The 19,236-nt window shown below is 60.1% G+C and overlaps 1 protein-coding gene across 4 annotated transcripts; it reads right to left on the reverse strand.

Moving 5' to 3' along the window:
* Nucleotides 1–347: 347 nt before the first annotated feature.
* On the reverse strand, nt 348–18,941 carry PANK4 (pantothenate kinase 4 (inactive)). 4 transcript variants are annotated; one of them, XR_013519728.1, is made up of 19 exons: nt 18,805–18,941; nt 14,113–14,195; nt 13,491–13,705; nt 13,113–13,296; nt 12,767–12,859; nt 12,290–12,443; nt 11,682–11,863; nt 10,838–10,919; nt 10,489–10,589; nt 7,605–7,760; nt 6,258–6,370; nt 5,870–5,957; nt 4,441–4,592; nt 3,119–3,174; nt 2,899–2,948; nt 2,407–2,477; nt 1,820–1,920; nt 1,629–1,697; nt 348–881 (listed from the first exon to the last, which is right to left on the reverse strand). XR_013519728.1 is itself a non-coding variant. In XM_035307437.3 (19 exons), exons 1-19 carry the CDS (start codon nt 18,926–18,928, stop codon nt 668–670), a joined length of 2,322 nt encoding a protein of 773 aa, XP_035163328.2. In that variant the 5' UTR covers nt 18,929–18,941; the 3' UTR covers nt 348–667. The 4 variants fall into 4 exon arrangements, 2 of the variants coding, with proteins under 2 accessions (XP_035163328.2, XP_035163327.2); XR_004745665.3 differs by having other exon boundaries at nt 10,489–10,634; XM_035307437.3 differs by having other exon boundaries at nt 2,407–2,511.
* Between the last annotated feature and the right edge of the window lie 295 nt (nt 18,942–19,236).

The raw sequence follows: 19,236 nt of genomic DNA on the forward strand, positions 1-19,236 counted from the left end.
AGAGCCCTTGTGGGTGATCGATGACAAGGGCTCCTTCCTGTGGCTCTTGAATCAGAGGTGCTGCTGAGCACCCACACATCACCAAGGTGCAGGGGAGGGCGTTGGAAGGACAAGGCCCACTGCGTTGGCTCTTCCTGTCAGGAGGGAGTGGTGACACACAGGACCTGGGCTGCCGGGAGGGAGCCTTGAGACGCAGGACCTGGAGCCAGAGAGTCAGCGGGGCGGATAGTGCTCCCTCCCCATGAGGTCTAGAAGCACCCGCAGGAAGGGCCTCACTCTGGGCTTCCCCATGGGAGGGTCAGGAGGGACCCCTGCTCCAAGAAAACAGCACAGGTGGCTGTGGCCTCTTTTAAAAACTCTATTTGGTGTGTGCCCGTGGTGCTACGTCCCGCCAGACATACCTGTATACATCTCTGTTTATGTATATATATATATATATATATATATATACATATAAAAGGTTTTTAGCAGTTAAATAGATTCCAATACGAACGTCACCTAAGACAAAACCGGCTCGCCTGGCGGCCGCGCGCATCCCTCAAGCCAGGGGCGTGTGCCGGGTCCCAGCAGTACAATATAAATATGTTGATTCGAACGCAGTCTCCCTGTGGCGGTAAAACACATTCCTGACAAGTGACGAGCGGAACAGTCGGGCAGCTGTGGCGCCTCACTCGGCTGGGACCTCGTACTTGAAGATGACGCTGAAGAGCCGGCCGCCCAGCCGCTCAGCCAGCCACGCATTCTTGACGACGGCCAGCTTGAGGCTCTCGCAGCGCAGGGCTGCGTGGTAGTTGGTGTGGACGGCACGGCCCATGCCCTCGATGACCACCAGGTCCGCGCCACGCTCCCGAACCAGTGCGGCCAGCCCCTTATCCAGGCGGCTTCCAGGAGGAAGGGGAGAGAGAGACTGGGCGAGGGGACACCAAACCCCACTTCCCGCAGAGTGCAGTGACCAACGTGAAGGCTGAAGCCCCACCCCTCAATTCCCTGACGTGGGTGCCTCCAAACCCAGCCTCCGCCTGGTGCTGCCTCAGCCCAGAGGCTCCTCAGAGAAGCAGCTCCTGCAGGGACAACAGCTGCAGCCTGCAAACTCTGCCCCAGATCTCCTACGAACTCTAGGGATTGATTCCTCAGCATTTTCATGCTGCCCTGTACCCCCCCCGCTGGTAAGAGTGGGACTGGAGCACAGATGAAACACTGGAGAATCCCACCAAGCACAGCAGACCAGTGGCCTGGCACTCAGAGCCTGCTCGTTTAAGGGGTGTTCCTTCCTCCTCTGTAGTCAGGAGGATAGAGAGTGCCACACGCCATCGACTAAGGACCCCCAGAACCACAGAAGCAGAGCCTGCGTCTATACAGTCACCCCAGCTGAGTGGCCACAGGGACACTGGCCCTCCTGCCTCAAGTCCCCCAACCCAGCCCAGGTGGAGCCACATCAGACCCTGAATCCATCCACCCTCCCAGGCCACCTTCAGGGATAGTGTCTCTGTCCCCTCCTGAGGTCAAAGCAGGCCTGAGGTCAGGAGAGGCAGTGGGGGCAGGGCTGACACTGGTGTCCTGCACGTGCCTGGGTGCATGGCATGGAAGGCATGGAGTTGGGGGGGACGGGGCACAGACTGCGGGGTTACCTGAGGTCGAGGCATGGGGAGCTTGAGCCCGTCTGCACCAGCAACAGCCTCTCTTCCTGGAGCGCGGAGCTGCGGACACAAGGCAGTCAGCGCCTTGAGCAGGGCCCCTGGGAAGCTCCCCGTTCAGTGATGACCCCCACGGCCCGCTCCGCCCAGCTGGTGCCCCTCCCTTCAAGGCCCCCAGCACTCACTGCACGACAGTGTCCATGCCTGCAATTCGCTCGGCCACGATGAGGGACTCGCTGTGGGTCACGTCGTTCAGGGCGGGGCCAGAGTTGCATGCCAGGATGACCTGCAGGAGGAGGGCCCAGGCTCTTTAGGACCCTGCACCAGCCCAGCATGGCCCCTGTGTGCTGGCCGCCCCTCAAGTGGCCAGGCGGGGTGAGGGTGCTACACCCAGCGGGTCTGGCCAGCCACTTGAGGCTAAGGTGTAGGGACCCTGCCTGACCTTGCTACTCTGTGGCCTCTGAGAGGGAGCCCAGCCAAGGGGCTGAGCTGAGTTCAGAGTCTGCCCTTGGGAACTGCCTGCCTCTGATGGGCATGTCACAGCCCAGAGCCCCCGTGCTGTGAGCACCCTCCAGAAGCCTGGCGTCAGCCCTGGGCTTCAGCACACGGACCCTCCCGGCATTTGAGGGCTCTGAGCTGCCTCCCATGCTGCCGCCTGCACCTACCTGCTGGGTCCAAGGAACCTGACGGCCAGAGGCCCACAGCGGCGCCAAGCCCACCAAGAGCAGAGAAGCCCAGGGGAAGGGCCCCACCCTGGCACTTCGCCACTCACCTCCGTCCCTCTAAGGAGTAGCTCCCTGACAAAGGGGAAGACTCCCAAAATGATGTCTATTCCACTGTTATCTGCGAAAATTAAGGCACATTTATGAGGGGGCCCCTGTAAGACAAAACCAGGATGTTCAGTTGGGAACAGGCGCAGCCAAGCCAGTCAGACCCCACCCCCGCCACCCGCCGAGCTGCCCTGTAGGGCCTGAGACCAGGGTCTTCAGGGCTCCAGAGACGCCGGGGACAGGCTGGCCTGCAGGGGCAGTGCCTGTTTCTTTCAGCGGGCTTTGTTGCTTAGGGAAGGTGACCTAAGAAGTGGCCACAGCAGGAGGGCAAAAGCAGACCAGGGGACACTAGGACCCTTGGCTGAGGGACCGTGAGACTCTAACAGGCGGGGAGGGCCACCCAAGGCAGCCCATGTCCACTTCCCTCCAGTGACCACCCCCCTGGGCCCCACGCTGCATCCGCAGGGGCAGAGGCGGGAGGCCCCTCCACGTACCTTTAATCTCTGAAGCCACTTGCTGTAGGAATCCACAAGCCAGGGTCTTTCTGAGAGAGAGAGACAGACATAAGATTATCCCAGTGCCCCAGGTCAGGGGTCAGGGGTCAGGGGTCAGGGGTCAGGGAAACGCATCTTCAGGTGTCTGTCTCTCCAGGAAGCAAGTTCTCCCCGCCCCCTGAGCCCAACTGACAGAGCTGTGAGCCGCAGGCATCCGTACCTTGTAACTTCCTCTTTGCCTCTTCAAACCCAAAGTGGGGGTCGGACTCAAGGACGCTGCATGGAGGAGAAAAGAAAGCTGAGTAGACAAAGAAACGTTCTGTCCACGTGCCAGTGCAGAGACCCCAGCACTCCCAGAGAGAACAGACTCAGCATTCCCGACGCACGAGGGCCGCCGAGGAAACGTGTTTCTCAAGGTGGACCCGGAGCTGGGGGTCAGGGAAGCGTGTCAGTGTGCTTGGCACCTGGCACCCACACAAGCAAGGTGAAGAGCCCCCAGCCACAAAGCCAAGCCCGCAGGTCAGAACTGCCCTAACGTTCCCGACAGGCTTCGGGAGGGGCCCGTGTTCCACAGAGGCAGCCATGACGGGGGCGGCGCTCTGACGTCCGCGTGTGAAGACACAAATGGGACCGAGGGAAGGCTGGGAACCCAGGTGTCTCCTCCCCAGGCCCCACATGCAAAAGCTGGGGCCACGAGAGGTGGTGCGGCTGCCTGGGGAGGCCCAGGGCCTGGAATCAGCTTCTTTGGAAGTGAAGGCAAATGGCTGTGGGAATGGGCCATTGCCAAGACTCAGAGCCCAGGAGATGGCACCAAGTGCTGTAGAAACGTGCCTGCCCCACAGGCCAGTCTAGAGAATGCCTCTGCAAAGCACCCTCCCAACACAACAGCAAGAACGTCTGATTCCTGCCACACGCAGGAAACACGAATTTGGACTGTGACAACAGAAAATGTCAGCCCCTGCCAGGCACAGCGGCTCATGCTGGGAATCCCAGAACTTTGGGAGGCCAAGGCGGGTGGATCACTTGAGGCCAGGAGTTCAAGACCAGCATGGCCAACATGGTAAACCCCCATCTCTAATAAAAATACAAAAATTAGCTGGGCGTGGTGGGGCACATCTGTAATCCCAGCTACTTGGGAGGCTGAGGCAGGAGAATCGCCTGAACACGGGAGGTGGAGGTTATAGAGAGCCGACATGGCGCCGCTGCACTCCAGCCTGGGCGACAGAGCAAGACTCTGCTTCAGAAAAAAAAAATGAAAGAAAACATCAGTCCTGAATTTCGAATCCACACTCCTAGGCCTCCCTCCACTGCACCTGTGCTTAAGGAAGGGGCCTCCTCAGGGCCTGAGTGGGAACAGACAAGGACGCAGGCCCCGGCACAGCCCCAGGGGCAGCTTCGTGTGCACTCCCTGGGCCCCAAAGCCCCGAGCCACCAAGTGCCACATGACCCCCAAGGGACCCACTCCACCTCCTCCAACGCGAGCCTGGGGCAGGATGGGGACCCACAGGCTGCAGAGCCCGCCCTGAGCCCATGGACACCTACTCAGACACAGCCTTGGCCCCCCAGTCGAAGACGTTCCCCGCCAGGAGGCCTTTCACCAGCGCCAGCTGCCGTTCCTCCCAGCCCAGAGCATCCAGGGAGCGCACGACCCCGGGGAAGCACCGCAGCGCCACGCCGTTCTCCCGCTGCTTGACCTGCGGAGGGCACCAGACACCAGGCCTGAGAGGACATGCAGCCTCAGCCCGTGGGGCAGGCTGTCCCCTGCTATCTGCCAGGCCGCGTCTCTCCAGGTCCCCAGCAGAGCCTCATCCTGTTCCACATCAACCCCCTAAGAGCATGCGCTCAGGCCCCACCAGGATACCGCCAGGCATAGCATCTGGGGCGCCCAGGCGCTGCAGCCAGCATGCAGCTGCACGGGGCTCTGAGGATGAGGCCCAGGACAGCTTCAGTCCCCATGTGACAGAGCAATGGCCACAAGGGGAGGAGGCCATGGCCCTACAGGTGCCCACAGCCCTGGCCTCCAAACCCCTGACACCCAGACTTTCTGGTCACAAGGCTGGGTGTTTGAGGGGAGGGGAGGAGAGGGGGGTGTGGCACTGGCCCCTCTGAAGGGGCTGGGAGGGGCCACTGCTGCCACCACCGCTGCCTCCTAGCAGAAGGGGCCAAGGAGGGCTGTGGCCGCCAGACTTGGGGAAGCAAGACAGATACCCGGAAAGGCCTGGCTCAGAGGGCTCCCACCGCCCTGCACGTTGTCCTGACAGGAGGCCTCCAGGCACTGTCCAGCCTTCTAGGAGGGGGCAAGGGTGGCCCAGGGGTCCAGCCCCTGCCTATGAGGGGCAGGCAGTCCCCAACCATAGTCCTCGCAGATGCTGGGAGGCCCTTAGCTCCCGCAGGCAGGTGGCCTCTCTCAGGTAAACACGCCCAAACAGGGCTCACACTCTCCTCTCCTCCCATCACCCCTGTTCTCTCCCGTCACAGCGGTTCCCGTCCCTAACTGGCTCTAACATCTGTGGGGTCACCAGGGCGGCTCCCAACACAGTTCCTCAGCAGATGCTGCCAACAGAGGCCCCCGCTAGTGTGGAGTCAATGCCAAGAGTCGGACCACTACCAAGCCTGTGCAGCCTCAGACAGGAAACCCCGAGTCAGCGGACAGACACAGGACAGGATGCCCCGAGCCAGCAGGACGGGGACAGAGACAAGACAGAGATGTGACAGGACATGTGGCACTAGCAGGACAGAATGGGATGGGACGTGCAGCGCCAGCAGGATGGGGATGGGACGTGCAGCGCCAGCAGGATGGAGACTGAATGGGATGTGCAGCGCCAGCAGGACGGGGATGGGACGTGTGGTGCCAGCAGGACAGGAACGGGATGGGATGTGCGGCGCCAGCGGGACAGAGATGGGGACGGGACGGGAGGCACAACTGAACAGGCACAGGGGCGCAAGGCAGGCCTGGGCGCACTGCACTTACTTTGGAGTAGGGGTCGGGGAAGTTGAACTCGTTCAGACAGTGCTCCCTGGTGTCCAGCAGGCTGCGCACAGTCAGGGTCCCGTAGGCGCTAGCGACAGATGTGGCAGAAGGTGCTGAGCAGGGCAGGCTTGGCTGGTGGCTGATCACCCGCCCGTCTGCACATCTCAGTGGTGCCACAGACATCCTCAGGGTGGTGGGAGCCCTCTGAGCCAGGCCTTTCTAGGCAGTGTCAATGCCGCTTGAGGTGTGGCCCCAAGGGACTGTGCCACTGGGCCCACCCCACTCCTGAGCCAGCCCAGGTCAGAATGCCAATACTACGGGCACGTTCTTGGCATAGGGGCCCTCTCAGCAGGAGAGGCAGTCACACAGCAGGACGCTGGACACTTACAAGGGCTGCTGTCTCAGGGTCTGCAACTTGTTCCAGTACTTCTGCCGGAACTTCTCTGCCCTCTCGGCCGCATCCACAGAATCTGGCTGGCTCGCCACTGCACGCTTCACTACCTGGCAGCAATGGAAGGAGGGGTCAGCCAAGCACTGGTCCTGCTGTTCGAGAAGTCCCCACACATGACAGCAGGGGCCCTGGGGGAGGGTGGGGGCCAGCTGTGGGGGGCTCAGGATAGGGTGGGGGCCAGCTGTGGGGGGCTCAGGGTAGGTAGGGTAGGGAATAGCTGTGGGGGGCTCAGGGCAGGGTGGCAGCCAGCTGTGGGGTGCTGCCCGGGGCAGGGTAGGGGACAGCTGTGGGGCGCTGCCCAGGTCAGGGTTGGGGCCAGCTATGGGGAGCCAGGGGCAGGGTGGGGGTCGGCTGTGGGGGCTGCCTGGGGCATGGTTGGGGCTAGTTGTAGGGGGCTTGGGGCAGGGTGGGGGCCAGCTGTTGGAGTCTGCCTGGGGTAGGGTGGGGGCTGGCCATGGGGGCTAGGGGCAGGATGGGGGTTGGCCACAGGGAGCTGCCCAGGCTATGGTCAGGGCGGCTCCTCCTGGAACAGGAAAGGCTGAGGGTGACAGTTCACAGTCCCCTGAGGCCTTCCTTTGCCATCTGCCCCTCCCAGCTGCTCTGGGAGGCAGGAGCAAGAATGACACTGGCCCCTCAGTACCCAGGAAACCCCAGGCTGAGACCCATGTCCTCAGACTGGAGCCCCTGACCTGTGCCAGGGACAGGAAGCTCTGGGCGCTCAGAGCTCACTCTGGGTCCTGGGCAGGGCTGGGACTCCTCCCTCAGGACACACCCCAGCAGGACTCAGCCTCTCCGAGGGCTTCATGAAGGGGGCATGCTGCTACCGGGGCTCCCTGGCCCGAGCTGAAGCAGCCAAGCCCACCGGAGCTGAGCCCCCAAGGGGCAGCAGGAGCCAGGGTGGCCTCACCAGGAGCTCATGGGGGCTGGAGGGGGACCTGCCCCACCCTCAGAGTCAGGGTCCCCCAATCCTCCCTGAGCCTCAATCACAGCTCAGAAGAGCAGAAGAGTCTACTAAACTGCTGGCTTTTTGAAGAAATGTGATAGCTGACAAAAGCATGTGCTGTCCTTAGAAGCCATCTTGTCCTGACTCACCAAGTGACTAGGAGCAAGGTTTTTGCCTGAGAAACAGAAGTCACCGCTCTCACACTCAAACGCAGGTCAGGGGACTTCTGGCGAACACTGGCCTGTCCCCCTTCACCACACCGGCTTGGCCCAGGGGGCCTGGGAAGGTTAACCTCAGCCGCAGCCACGGAGTCGTCTACAGACAGCAGCCAGAGTGCTCACCCCATCCAGGGCCTCCTCGAAGCAGGTGAGCCAGTATTTTCGGGCCAGAGCGTCGTCAGTGAGGTCCACCGTGTCGGGCACATAGGAGGGAGGGTCCAGGAGGAGCGGCAGGTTGACCAGCGGCCTCTCTAGCCGGTCCATTTCCAGCAAGTCAAACTGGGAAAACAGGCAGCGGCAGGGTGGAAATGTCACCACGGTTCAGAAAGACCTAAGCCACGCTCAGAAGCTTCCACCCTCTATGAAGGAAGGAGAGGTACTGCCTTCTTCTGCCACATCTTGGCCACAGATAAGACCTCCACCAGGCCTCCACCCCAGGCGCCGCCCTCAGCTGCCCGGTGGTCTGAGCCAGATACTTTGACCTACCCCCGGTTTGACCTTGGGGTTGGGTCTGCTACCACCACACAGCCTCCTGCCCCCATCACCTCCTTACTGCAGCCACCCCTCCCCCGATCACCTCCCCTCTGTAGCCAACCTCCCCATCGTCCCTCCCCAACTAACCCTATGTAACCCCTATCACCGCCCTCTGCAGTTACCCCTCTCCCATCATCTCTACAGTAACCCCCTTCCCATCACCACCTCCCTGCAGCCACCCCTCCCCGACACCCCTGCAGGTACCTCCCCATCACCCCTACAGCCACCCCTCCCTGTCACCCCTGCAGCTACCCCTCCCTCACCACCCCTGCAGCCACCTCTCCCTGTCACTCCTGCAGCCACCCCTCCCCCATCACCCCTGTAGTTACCTGTCACCCCTGCAGCCACCCCCTCCCGTTACCCCTGCAGCCACCCCTCCCCCATCACCCTTGCAGTTACCTGTCACCCCTGCAGCCGCCCCTCCCCGTCACCCCTGCAGTAACCTCTCCCAGTCACTCCTGCAGCCACCCCTCCCCCATCACCCCTGTAGTTACCTCTGTCACCCCTGCAGCCACCCCTCCTGTGTCACCCCTGCAGCCATTCTGTTCCCACCTCTGGTCTTCCAGGTGGCTGTGTCTGCACACTGAGCTCTGGTGTGTTGTCCTCAAGTGCTGGGCAGGCAGCCTATACCCCCCAAATGCACCCCTCCTTTCTCCCCGGCTGCCCCAATTCCAAGCATGTTCTGTTTGCAAAGGGCTATGGCGAGGCTGGGCCCCTATGCACCCAGCACACTCTGGGGCCACCTGCACCCAGCATAGGGGCGCTCACGGGCCCCGCTGGCTCTTTCCACCTTATGCTGGGAGGAACTAAACGGAGCTGAGCTGAGACACACACCAGTACTTGGCCCTCTGGACACTGATCATGGCGGCCGCTGCTCTGGGGCCAGGGGGGCTGTGGGGGGAACTATACAGCTGGCCACCTCTTCCCACCTTCCAGTGGCTTCCTCACAGGTCCCACGCTGGGCCTCAGCCCTTCTCCACTGGGACACCCCAAGGCAACTCCTGGGACTGGAGAAGCAGCCACCAGACGAGCAGGGACTTCCGGGTAAGGAGCTCTGTGGTGAGGAGGATGCCTTCCAGGAGGGAAGAGCCAGGGACTCCCCATAGCCAGTGCAGAAGCCAGCAGAGCCCTGTTAACTACCGCTGACAGAGAGGACCACCTGGTGCTGCCTGGCCAGGCCGCAGGCGCCTTCTGTCCTGACAAACGGGGTGCAAATCTTTGCTTTGCCTTTTTTGGATGACATAAACCCAAAGAAATGACTCCATCCCTCCGTATGCCAGTCTGATCCTCAGTATGGTGGGGTCCTCCTGCCTGGCAGGGCTGTGCTGCTGGTGGGGGCGCCAAACAGTAAAATTACTGAACTGGGCCTGAGGCACTAGGGCTGCCCACGCAGGCACTCCGGGTTATGGTCCAGGACATTTGGCAAATCAGAAACTGAGGCTGGAAGACACGGAGTCCCTCTGCCCAACACCAGGGCGGAAGCTGAGAGCCTGGGGTTCTGCCAGGCCCCAGGTCCCTGCCCCCACTCCTCTGCCAAGTACTGGCCGTGGGAAACAGAGCAGGTTGTGGCCAGTGTGGTGCATCTGGCAGAGCCCCTGCCTGGTGTGAATGGCAGGACCCACACACAAGAGAGCTGCCCTCCTGAGAAGCCAGAACCCAACCAGGCTGGGTCTTGAAAATACGAACACGGACTTGTAAAGGACCCCGCGTCCACAAATGAAAAGCAACTTCCCATCCACAATGCCAGGGGCCTCTCCTGAGGGGTCCAACTAGCTCTGTGCGTGACCGAGGGTGACTGCTCCCAGCTACAGAAGGAATGAGCCCCCCAGGGGCACGGTTGAGGGCCCAGATAGCTTGTGACACAGGGGCAGTTTCTGTCACATGGGGGGCTGTGCTGGGGGATCCTGTCAGGCTGACACGGTCCTGGCAGGGGCCCATCTGAAGCAGTTCTAACTTGGCAGACATGGCATGTGTCTCCTAGCCCGCCAGTGCCATCCAGCTCAGGCCATACAAACCCACTGGGGATCTGAGGAATGAGCCCAGGCACTCCGAGGAGAGCAGACTCTGACACCAGACCGTCAGCCAGAGTGCACAGGCCTAGGGCAGAGTCCTGGGGATGCTCCTGTGACTCTGGGTTTCAACCCCAAAGTGCACAGGCCCCTGGCACCCCTGAGGAGGCCCCCGGCACCCCTGAACTTTAGCAGTCTCTCTGGAAACAAGACGGCCAGACTACAGGTTTCAAAATTCCTACTAAATGTTTCCAAAATATGAAAGGACCCAAGGAGGGAGAGAGGAAAGCAAGCGGCAGTGTCCTCCTATCCCCATCATGCCCCAGGACCATGGGAGGGTTTGCCACAGGCAGAGGCGCCTTTCAGCCAAGACAGCCACGAGGGGTTTCTCCTGGGAACAAGGGAAGTGAGTGCGGCCTGGGACGCTCCCTCGGAGCCTGGGGCGCCCAGAGCCTGCTACTTACGGTGCCACTCCGCGCCCGCTGCGCCGGGCCCAGCTCAGGCGACGTGCTCATCAGCCCGGAACTGCCTGCATAGTTCTCACCCCAGCTGTACTGGTTAGGGTCTGGAAAGCAGAAGGCCAGGCCGCCTGCGTCAACCTTGCTCTTGACTCAAAAGCAGGAGTGGAGGAAGAAAGGGCATAAAATCGCCTATTAACTAAACTGTTAAAACGTTAGAAATGGCCGCTGTGGTCACCTTCAGAGGACTCGCGCTGCCCACCCCACCTCCACCTGGGCCGCCCTGGCCTGGAGCACAGGCCCAGGCCGTGTCCCCGAGCCCCGCACCGCTCAGGGCACCAGCACCGCTACTCACTGTCCTGCTCAGCTCCTTTCAGGAACGCTCCGATGGCTCCCAGGTAGCCTTCGTGCCTCAGAAACAGCGCCTGTACTTCCCCCTGCCGCGACCAGAGCACACGGGCTGCTGTTGGCCCACATAGCACCCAGGACCTCTGCAACCCAGTTCAACACGCATGGGCCTTGCACTGTGCAACCCAAGCCCCCTGAAGAGGCGTCCACGGCGCACTTGCCAGTGGAACCACACCTGATACCAGAGGGCAGGCTGCTGTTTAAAGAACGCTAAAGGTGCTGGGCGCAGTGGCTCAAGCCTGTAATCCCAGCACTTTGGGAGGCCAAGGTGGGTGGATCACGAGGTCAAGAGATGGAAACCATCCTGGTCAACATGGTGAAACCCCGTCTTTACTAAAAAATAAAAAAAATTAGCTGGGCATGGTGGTGCATGCTTGTATTCCCAGCTACTCAGGAGGCTGAGGCAGGAGAATTGCCTGAACCCAGGAGGCGGAGGTTGCAGTGAGCTGAGATCGCGCCACTGAACTCCAGCTTAGGTAACGAGTGAAACTCTGTCTCAAAAAAAAAAAAAAAAAAAACACTAAGGGTGAGACGGCTTCTCCCCATCCAACAAGTCTCTGCCTCAGGCGTGTGGGTGGGCGTGACTCTCTCGAGAATGCTCGTCACTGGCAATGCGCTCAGGCTCAGGTGGCCATGGTGCCACAAAACACAGGCTTTCCAATACCAGCCAGAACGGAGGAGCACTGGGCTTCTCGGCCACCCGCCCTCCGGGTCTCCCTGGGGCTCCTTCGGCATCTGATCAGCATGGCTTCCACTGTGAAGCCCCTGGGGTCCGTGTTGGAGGCTGTTACCTTGGAGAAGAAGTTGATGCTGTAGGTGATGGTGCGCATGGTCACGGGGTGGCCCCGGATGAAGAAGCCCCCAAAGTACACGCGGTCCAGGCTGTGCAGCCGCGCGTGGAGGCAGGCCAGCTGTCCGATGTCGTTGCTGATCATGTGCAGCAGGCTCTTGGCCATGTCTTCTTTGGAGAACTCTGAGGAGGAGAAGGAAAGGGTGCTTGACTCCCAGCATGGCACCCAGGTAGCCTTCACGCCTCAGAAACAGCGCCTGCACTTCCCCCTGCACAACATGAGAGTGGGCGGAGGAGTGGTGGAGGGAGAGCTGAGTGGGAGAAGCGGAGCCAGAGCTTGTGAGGCTGCGTGTGATGCCTGAATCATTCCTGGACGGGTTAGGCTTTGTTTAAAGGAGGAAAAAAAACCCCAAATTGCTTTTCCTAACTCGTAAGAACTATCCTTTCTTCTAAAACCAAGACAGTGGTGTTTATCCCTGACGTTCTGAGCAGGAAGCTGACTCTCCAAGGAGCAGATGTGGGAAAGCGATGGCGGGGGAAGCTCCATGTCCACGAGACCCCAAATGGGCCCACCGCCCTGCCGGCTGGCAGCAGAGGCTGGGCGGGTACCTTGGTCGGCAGTGGCTGACTTCCCAAAGCTGCTGGCAATGAGGTTCCCGCTCAGCCCGAGTGTCTGGTGGGCGCCGCCGTAGACGTCCCGCACCAGCATGTCCACGTTGCTGTGCTGGCCCCTCGAAGCCAGGTGCAGCAGCTCATCGAACTTCTGCAGGACACGGCGAGGGGGCGGGTGAGTGCCCGACACTAAGGCCACAGGAGGAGGCATGGGTGGGCAGGGGGCGAATGGGCCCTCATCATGCGGAAGCAATGGCAGGAGGCAAGCGGAACCTGAGGGCCACCCGGCCAGGAGAGGCTCTGACCGCAAGGACACCCATGCTTCAGGGCGGAGCCACGGAGGCCAGAGACCCAGGGACGCACATGGAAGGGAGGCTGGGAAGCAGCTTTTGCACCTCCCAGCTAGCAGTCCTGGAGGAACAGGACGTGGACATTCCCACAGACCCCAGAGCACCTGTGGCGGCCACTTCGTACCTTGGTTTTGGTGAGCAGAGCCCCGAGCCCCCAGAATGTGCCGCCTCCGATGGAGCTACCGCCGACCCACTCGAACCTGTCCTCTGTCTCCACCTGAGGCAGAGCCAGGGCGGGCATGTCACAGAGGGCCCTCAGCCATGCAGGCTCCCTGGTGTGCGGTGCTCAGGGGCATCCCACTCCCACCCTGAGGACTGCCAGGGGAGGATGCTCTTGAAGGCCAAGCCTGGGATGCTGATGCCCCTCCGACAGCAGCTCCAAGCTCATGGCCTTGCGCCCCATGACCGGCCCTGGCTCCCAATCTGTGGCTTAACCATCCATTCACCCCTTTCACAAAGCTGGGTCTCACCTTCACGATAGAGACTCCAGAGCCGATATTGACAAGAAGATAGGGGAAGATGTGGGGGTGGTTGGTCTGGAACCGGAACTCAGGGTCAGCATCCTTCTGGTACACGAAGGCCTCGTGGGGGATGTTCTTGAGCACGAAGTTGCAGCCCTTAATCAGGCAGGTCATCACGTCCTCCTTGTCGACTCTGAAAGGAAAGTGCCAACCCCCTCAAGAGTCCAGGCCACAGAAGGGAGCAACCATAGGAGCCTGCCCGGTCCACAGGGGTGGCTGGGCCTGATGCACCATCTAACACATGAGCGCCAGGGACATGGCTCTGGGACACCCAGGGAATCGGGGGCAGCCACACGCTCCTTCCTCGCCCTCGAGGTCCCCACTCACTTGAGCCTCAGCTTCTCTTCGATGAGGTCCTTGAACTTGTAGGCCCCGCCCCCGGTGGCCTGGATGACCTTGGTCTCTGTGTTGACCAGGTGGTCTTTGATGAAGTCCAAGCAGGCTTCGATGTAGGTGTTCTCGAACTTAATGAAGTGCAGCCGGGCGGTGATCTCTTCCTGAACCGAAATCTCATAGGGTGGCTCGTGATCACGTTCTGTGTCCTGGAAAGTAGAGCAGGGAGGCCTCATGGGTGTGGGCACTGCGCCGGGCTGAGCCGTGCGCACCCTGCCCTGGCAGCACTGGCCATTCTCGCCAATCTTCAACCAGGCCGGGTTCTGAGGCAGAATTCTGGGCAAGAGGGAGGAGCCTAGGATGGTGGAGACCTCAAGGCCACCCAGCGGGAGCAGAAGCCTTCCCCAGGAGGAGCAGGCACAGGTTCCGCAAAGGGTCTTGAAGGGACGTGGCAGAAGGCAGGGAAGGTTGTCTGTGCTAGAAACTCCCAGGACACTGAAGCCGAGGCCGGCAGCAGCAGTGGCAGGGTGACTGAGTGACACCCACGGAGAAGCAGCCCCTCCCCGGGCCTCAGGCGCGCCCAGCCTGCCCCCTGGCGGCCACAGCGCAGGCTCACCTTTCCTGAGTGGTCGAAAGAGCGCACTTTGGCGACTTTGTGCTGCACCGTGGAGTAGTAGGCCAGCTTGGTCAATGACCCACCTGCAAGGGGAGACACAAGGCTAGCAGAATTCAGGACTGGGACGGATGGGGGCCCGCGGGTCCATCCCCCATGCTCTTCCAGTGTCCTGGAGGCTAAAATCTCTGTGGCTGAGGGGTATGGCTCTACTTCGACTTAAAAACCCCGTGGGCACAAAAGAGAGGAAGGGAAAACAAACTATCGAATCCACACTTTTCTCTTCCAAATTCTGTTCCTCCTCAGGTCCCTGACCAAACTGAGCTGGTGAGGTCCCACTTCCTCATAGCGCCAAGTCCAGCCGGAGAAAGAGCTGTCTTGTTTTGGGTAGCCTTGGCTATCCTTACTGGTTTAAGACAATTCGCTCTCAAGCAATCTTGCTAATGACCCAAAGCCATATGCTGACAAATCCAGGCTGTTTTCATTTTAAGAAGCATACCCTCGACTGTCCCGCCTCACAAACGAGGCTCTTCTCAGAGCCCAGGGCGGTAACCAGCCTGAGCAGCTCCCTCACCCTGAGAGGCAAACAGGACCGCTGGTATAGTGGCATCACGCAAGACTCCCTCCTCTCCTGAGGCTCTGGGCAGAAGACGCAGCCCGAGCCCCAAAAGCAGCCAGAGGAAGTCAGAGGCCACCAAAGTCTCTTTCCCCACAGGCCAAGGTCCCTCGGATGGTCTCCAGAAGACCTGTGGCTTCTAGGATGCTGCCTGTGATGGAAGCTTGAGTAAGCATCAGGAAACGGAATGGGCCTTCACACCTGAACCACATTTCAGGGAAATGGCCTGAAAAGACCTTGTTTCAAGGACAAACTCTTCTAAGTTTGAAAAAAAGGGCATTTTTTTTTGAGACAGCATCTCACTCTGTCACCCAGTCTGGCGTGCAGTGGTGCGATCTTGGCTCACTACAACCTCTGTCTGCCTCCTGGGGTCAAGCAATTCCTGCCTCAGCCTCCTGAGTAGCTGGGTTACAGGCGTGTCCACTCTGGCTGATCTTTGTGTTTTTAGTAGAGACGGGGGGTTCACCATGTTGGTCATACTGGTCTCAAACTCCTGACCTTGTGATCTGCCTGCCTCAGCCTCCCAAAGTGCTGGGATTACAGGTGTGAGCGTCCGGCCCCCAAAAAAGGCCATTTTTGAGGCTACAATTTTATTCATAGCTTTGGAGGTCCACAAATGATAAACAGAAAAAACAAAATGCCTGGTACTACACAAAGTGACCCGAACAAGGTGCATTTCTTCCGGGGCCTCACAAAAAGAGGCAAAAACCCTGCATGGTGAGAGTAAGGAGGCTAAAATTATTTTCCAATGATTGTCTTTCAACAAACTCCTACCAGGATGTCTGAGAACAAACACTCAAGTCAGTACATGGGCTTGGAACCACCAAGGGAACAGCCAGCATTGTTCATGTAACAAAAACCACCGTGTCCAGCCGCACAGCAGCCGGTCTCGGCACTGCCTGCCTAGCTGAGGGCGGGCTCCCTGATGGCCTGTGTGCAGTCTAGTGGACACGTCACAGGCTCCAACTGATCCCCTGGCCCGTGGCTTTAAGCCTCCTTATCCCTCCTCCTGCCCCCACTCCTGGCCCAGCCTCAGAGTCTCACTCAAATGAACCGTGTTGTCGACTCACCTCGGTAAATAAATCATTCTCTAAAACCACAGATGATGCAAGAGGATGAAGACCTATTTTAAGACACTCATGAGAAGTCACTATAAACAAACTCGAAGGTCACAGAAACCCCACTTCAGGACCTGTGTTCTCTGTGTTAAACACATCCCAAACAGGATGTACTGGGGTTGAGACAGCGGTAAGGGGCGAGTTGATTTCTGCCAGATATACATCCTCCCTCCCCGAGACAGCCTGCACTGAGAAGCCCATCGAGGCCAGGCTCCACCTTCCTACTCCCCACACCCAGGAGGGAACAGAAGGGGGCCTGAGCGAGAGGCGGCTCTGTTAGAGCAGAGCAGGGAGGTCTCACAGAGCAGAGGGAGCCTGCGGGTGGGACGCCTCCTGGGCTGAACTCAGGGACCCCCTAGAATCACAGCAGACCACACGTGGCAAGGCAGTGACAGGTTTAACCGGCGGCTCTCCAGGCTGCCCACACTCCACCCTGAGGCCAGCAGCATCGGCTGGCTGGTGGCATAAGGGGGCTAACCAGAGGTTTGGTCACCTCTGCTCTTCATACTTGAGCCGAAGCCCTTCTAGTTCTCCCTGTCCCACCGGCCCCGTCCCCTCTGCCAGCCTCTCTGGTCCTGTCTTTCCTCCTTGGGCACCAATGGAGAGCAGGACAGTCAGCAGACACCACTTCCCTGTGGCCACTTCCTGTCCCACATGGCCCTGAGGAACCTGCCCCACAGCCTGTAGAAACCTACAATCAGATCAAAGCTGCCGATATGTTTTGATAAGCACAATGTCCCTGCTGCTTTCAAAGACGCGAATCTGCTCAGCAGACATCAGAGTCCCATCCAGAGGAAAGCAGCCTGCCAAGAACGCAGGGCAGGTGAGCTTTCCTGGATGTGGAGACGCAGGCAAGGAAGAGGAAATGGGAGAAGCCCGTTTCAAACAATACTGTTAACAAGCACATTGGCTTTGAGGGTGAAGACACCCCACCCTGAGCCGTGACCTCCCCCTGGCTCGGTCAGTAGTAACGAACAAAAGGTCTTCTCTCAGTACCAGTCAACACGTCCCCAAAAGAACCGGACACAAAGGACCCAGACACACGGAGAAACTTTCAAAAGAAGAAAATAAACACCAGCACTAAACCTGTCCCTCAGAGTCCTTCTACCAAGAACCCCCTGGGCTCAGCCTGGAGAAGAGACTGGTGCTCCAGGGCCCTCCAGGGCTGCGACAGCCCTTCCTGCACAGCTCCAGCTCTGTGGCTTCGGGGGCCTCTCCTGGCCACACAGAACATCCACACTGAGCCCTGTTCTGGCCATTCCCAAGTGACTTAGGCAGGACAACTGCAACTGCTTTCAGAAACGTTTCGACCCGACTTGTTCCCAGTAACAGAATCCCTCAGTGTTAGGGCAGCAGAGCCCTTCAGAGCACACGCTCCCCCGGGCCTGGAGGTCGCAGAAGGCTGGGGGGCCTCTAGTGAGGCCTTCGGGAGACGATCCCCTGGGCGGGGCCTGTGAGTTCAACACCTGAGCCGTCTCAAGTCCCAGCCGGGGTCCCTGAAGGGCTGTTCAAACAAACCCTAAGAAGCATTGCCTCTCATAAGCTCACTGCAAGGTGGGAGCCAGGACTCACACCTGCTTCCATTCTCATCCGCCTCCACTTCCCTAGACACCCTTCCCTGGCTGGGCACCTCAGCCAGATGGTGACGCTAGCGACCCTGAAGATACCACAGCAGCAAACACGTCAGATGTGCCAGGAGCACACAGCTTAGAGAGAATGGCCTGGGTCTGAGTGCCAACCTGCCCAAGGAGGTGGGAAGCAGTCAGCAGCAGGCTTGTTCATTCCAGTATTTACTGGGCAGCTAAGACAGGTCCAGTGTCTTTTCGGGGGCTGGGGCTACAAGACAACACACAGCCGGGCCCTCCGGGGATTCACACACAAGCAGACTGAGCCTACAGCTGAAACCAGTGCCAAGAGGGAGAGGTATGCGACGCCGCAGTGGCTATTCAAGGCGGGTTTCTCCTGGTGAAGCTGCCCCCGGGAAGCCCTCATACCTGAAACATGGGCAGAGTAGGAGAGCAGGGGTTGGCTGGCTCAAATATTTCTAGATTCTGCCACTTTCTAGCCGGATGACCCTGGGCAAATTAGTTCACCTTTCCAGGCCTTGTATCCTTATCTACGAAATGGCGGTAATTCGCATTCCTGCTCTAGGGGTGGCTGGGAGGTGTCCGGGAGTCAGGAACTTGGGAAGGTCTAGAACAGGGCCTGGCGCGCCGTCATTACGGCCATTATCGAGCATAAGGGTCTGCAGCGGACCCTGGAAAGGCCAGGCAGAAGTGCAGGCCGCCTTGAAGACCATGGAAGGCACGGGTGGCTTTTAATCAAGAGGCACGAGTTCCCAAGTCCCATGGCCGCCTGAACTCATGCCTAGTGTCCACTCTCCAGAGAGCGGGGCCTGCGCACTGACTGTCCAGCTCGTGGGACACAACTGGCCAGGCCTCGGGAACGCGCGGCCTTTTCGGGGCCACTCTGTCATGGGCTTCCCGTCCGGCTCGTTCTCCTCTCCACCAGAACTAAGGACCCTTAATCTCAGGCAGGCCACCGGCCAAGCGGCGAGACCGGGACGCCCAGCTGCTGATGCGTCCGACATTACCCTACGCCTTCTCCAGGGCCCGGCTGGCCGCCGACCCTTCCACCTCGCGGCGGGTAACGCGGGACCCTGGCCCCCAACCTCCCAGGACGGCCGAGCGAACTACCAGGCCCGGCATGCCCCGCTCTGGTCCGCGCGGCGCCTATCGGGAACTGTAGTCCAGCCGTCGCCCCCGAACACGCGCATCGTCGCCCCGTGGACTACAAGGCCCGTGAGGCTGTGCGTGGAACCTACGGACTACAAGGCCCGTGAGGCTGTGCGTCAGGCCCGCGCCCCCGCCCTTCGTCCTTCCCGCCACCCCCGCTCGCTGGCCGGCCGCCGACGCCCCGCCCGCTTCCGCGGCCCGCGCCCGGCGCCTGGCCTGCGGCTACCTATGTCGATGGCGAAGCGCTTGGCGTTCTCCAGGTTGCGGAAGATCTCGTCGGGAGGCAGCGTGATGCTCTTGTCCAGGCTGTCCCCGCTGCTCCCGCTGCCGCTTGCTCCACACTCCGCCATTTTGAAAGTGCCCGGCCAGCTCATCAGCCATGGAGATATATGCGCATATATTTGACTGCTAAACGCCTCCTTGCATATATTATGCTAATGAGGCATCGGCCCAGCTCCAGCGGCCTCTGCGGTCTTGGCCGCTGCTAGAGGCACTAGGGCCAGTACTGAGCAGGGATCTGAGAGGCCCGGGGCTGCGGGCGGGTGGGCGGTTATCCTTCAGAGTTGTGCATCAGCCAGAACATCTGGACTGATGTTCTTTTACCGCGCTGTCCACAGGCTTAACTCAAGTGCTCTGAGCCCTGTTGAGGGAGGCCGCC

This window comes from Callithrix jacchus, chromosome 7 (genome assembly GCF_049354715.1).
Source record: "Callithrix jacchus isolate 240 chromosome 7, calJac240_pri, whole genome shotgun sequence".
Lineage (NCBI taxonomy): Eukaryota > Metazoa > Chordata > Mammalia > Primates > Cebidae > Callithrix > Callithrix jacchus.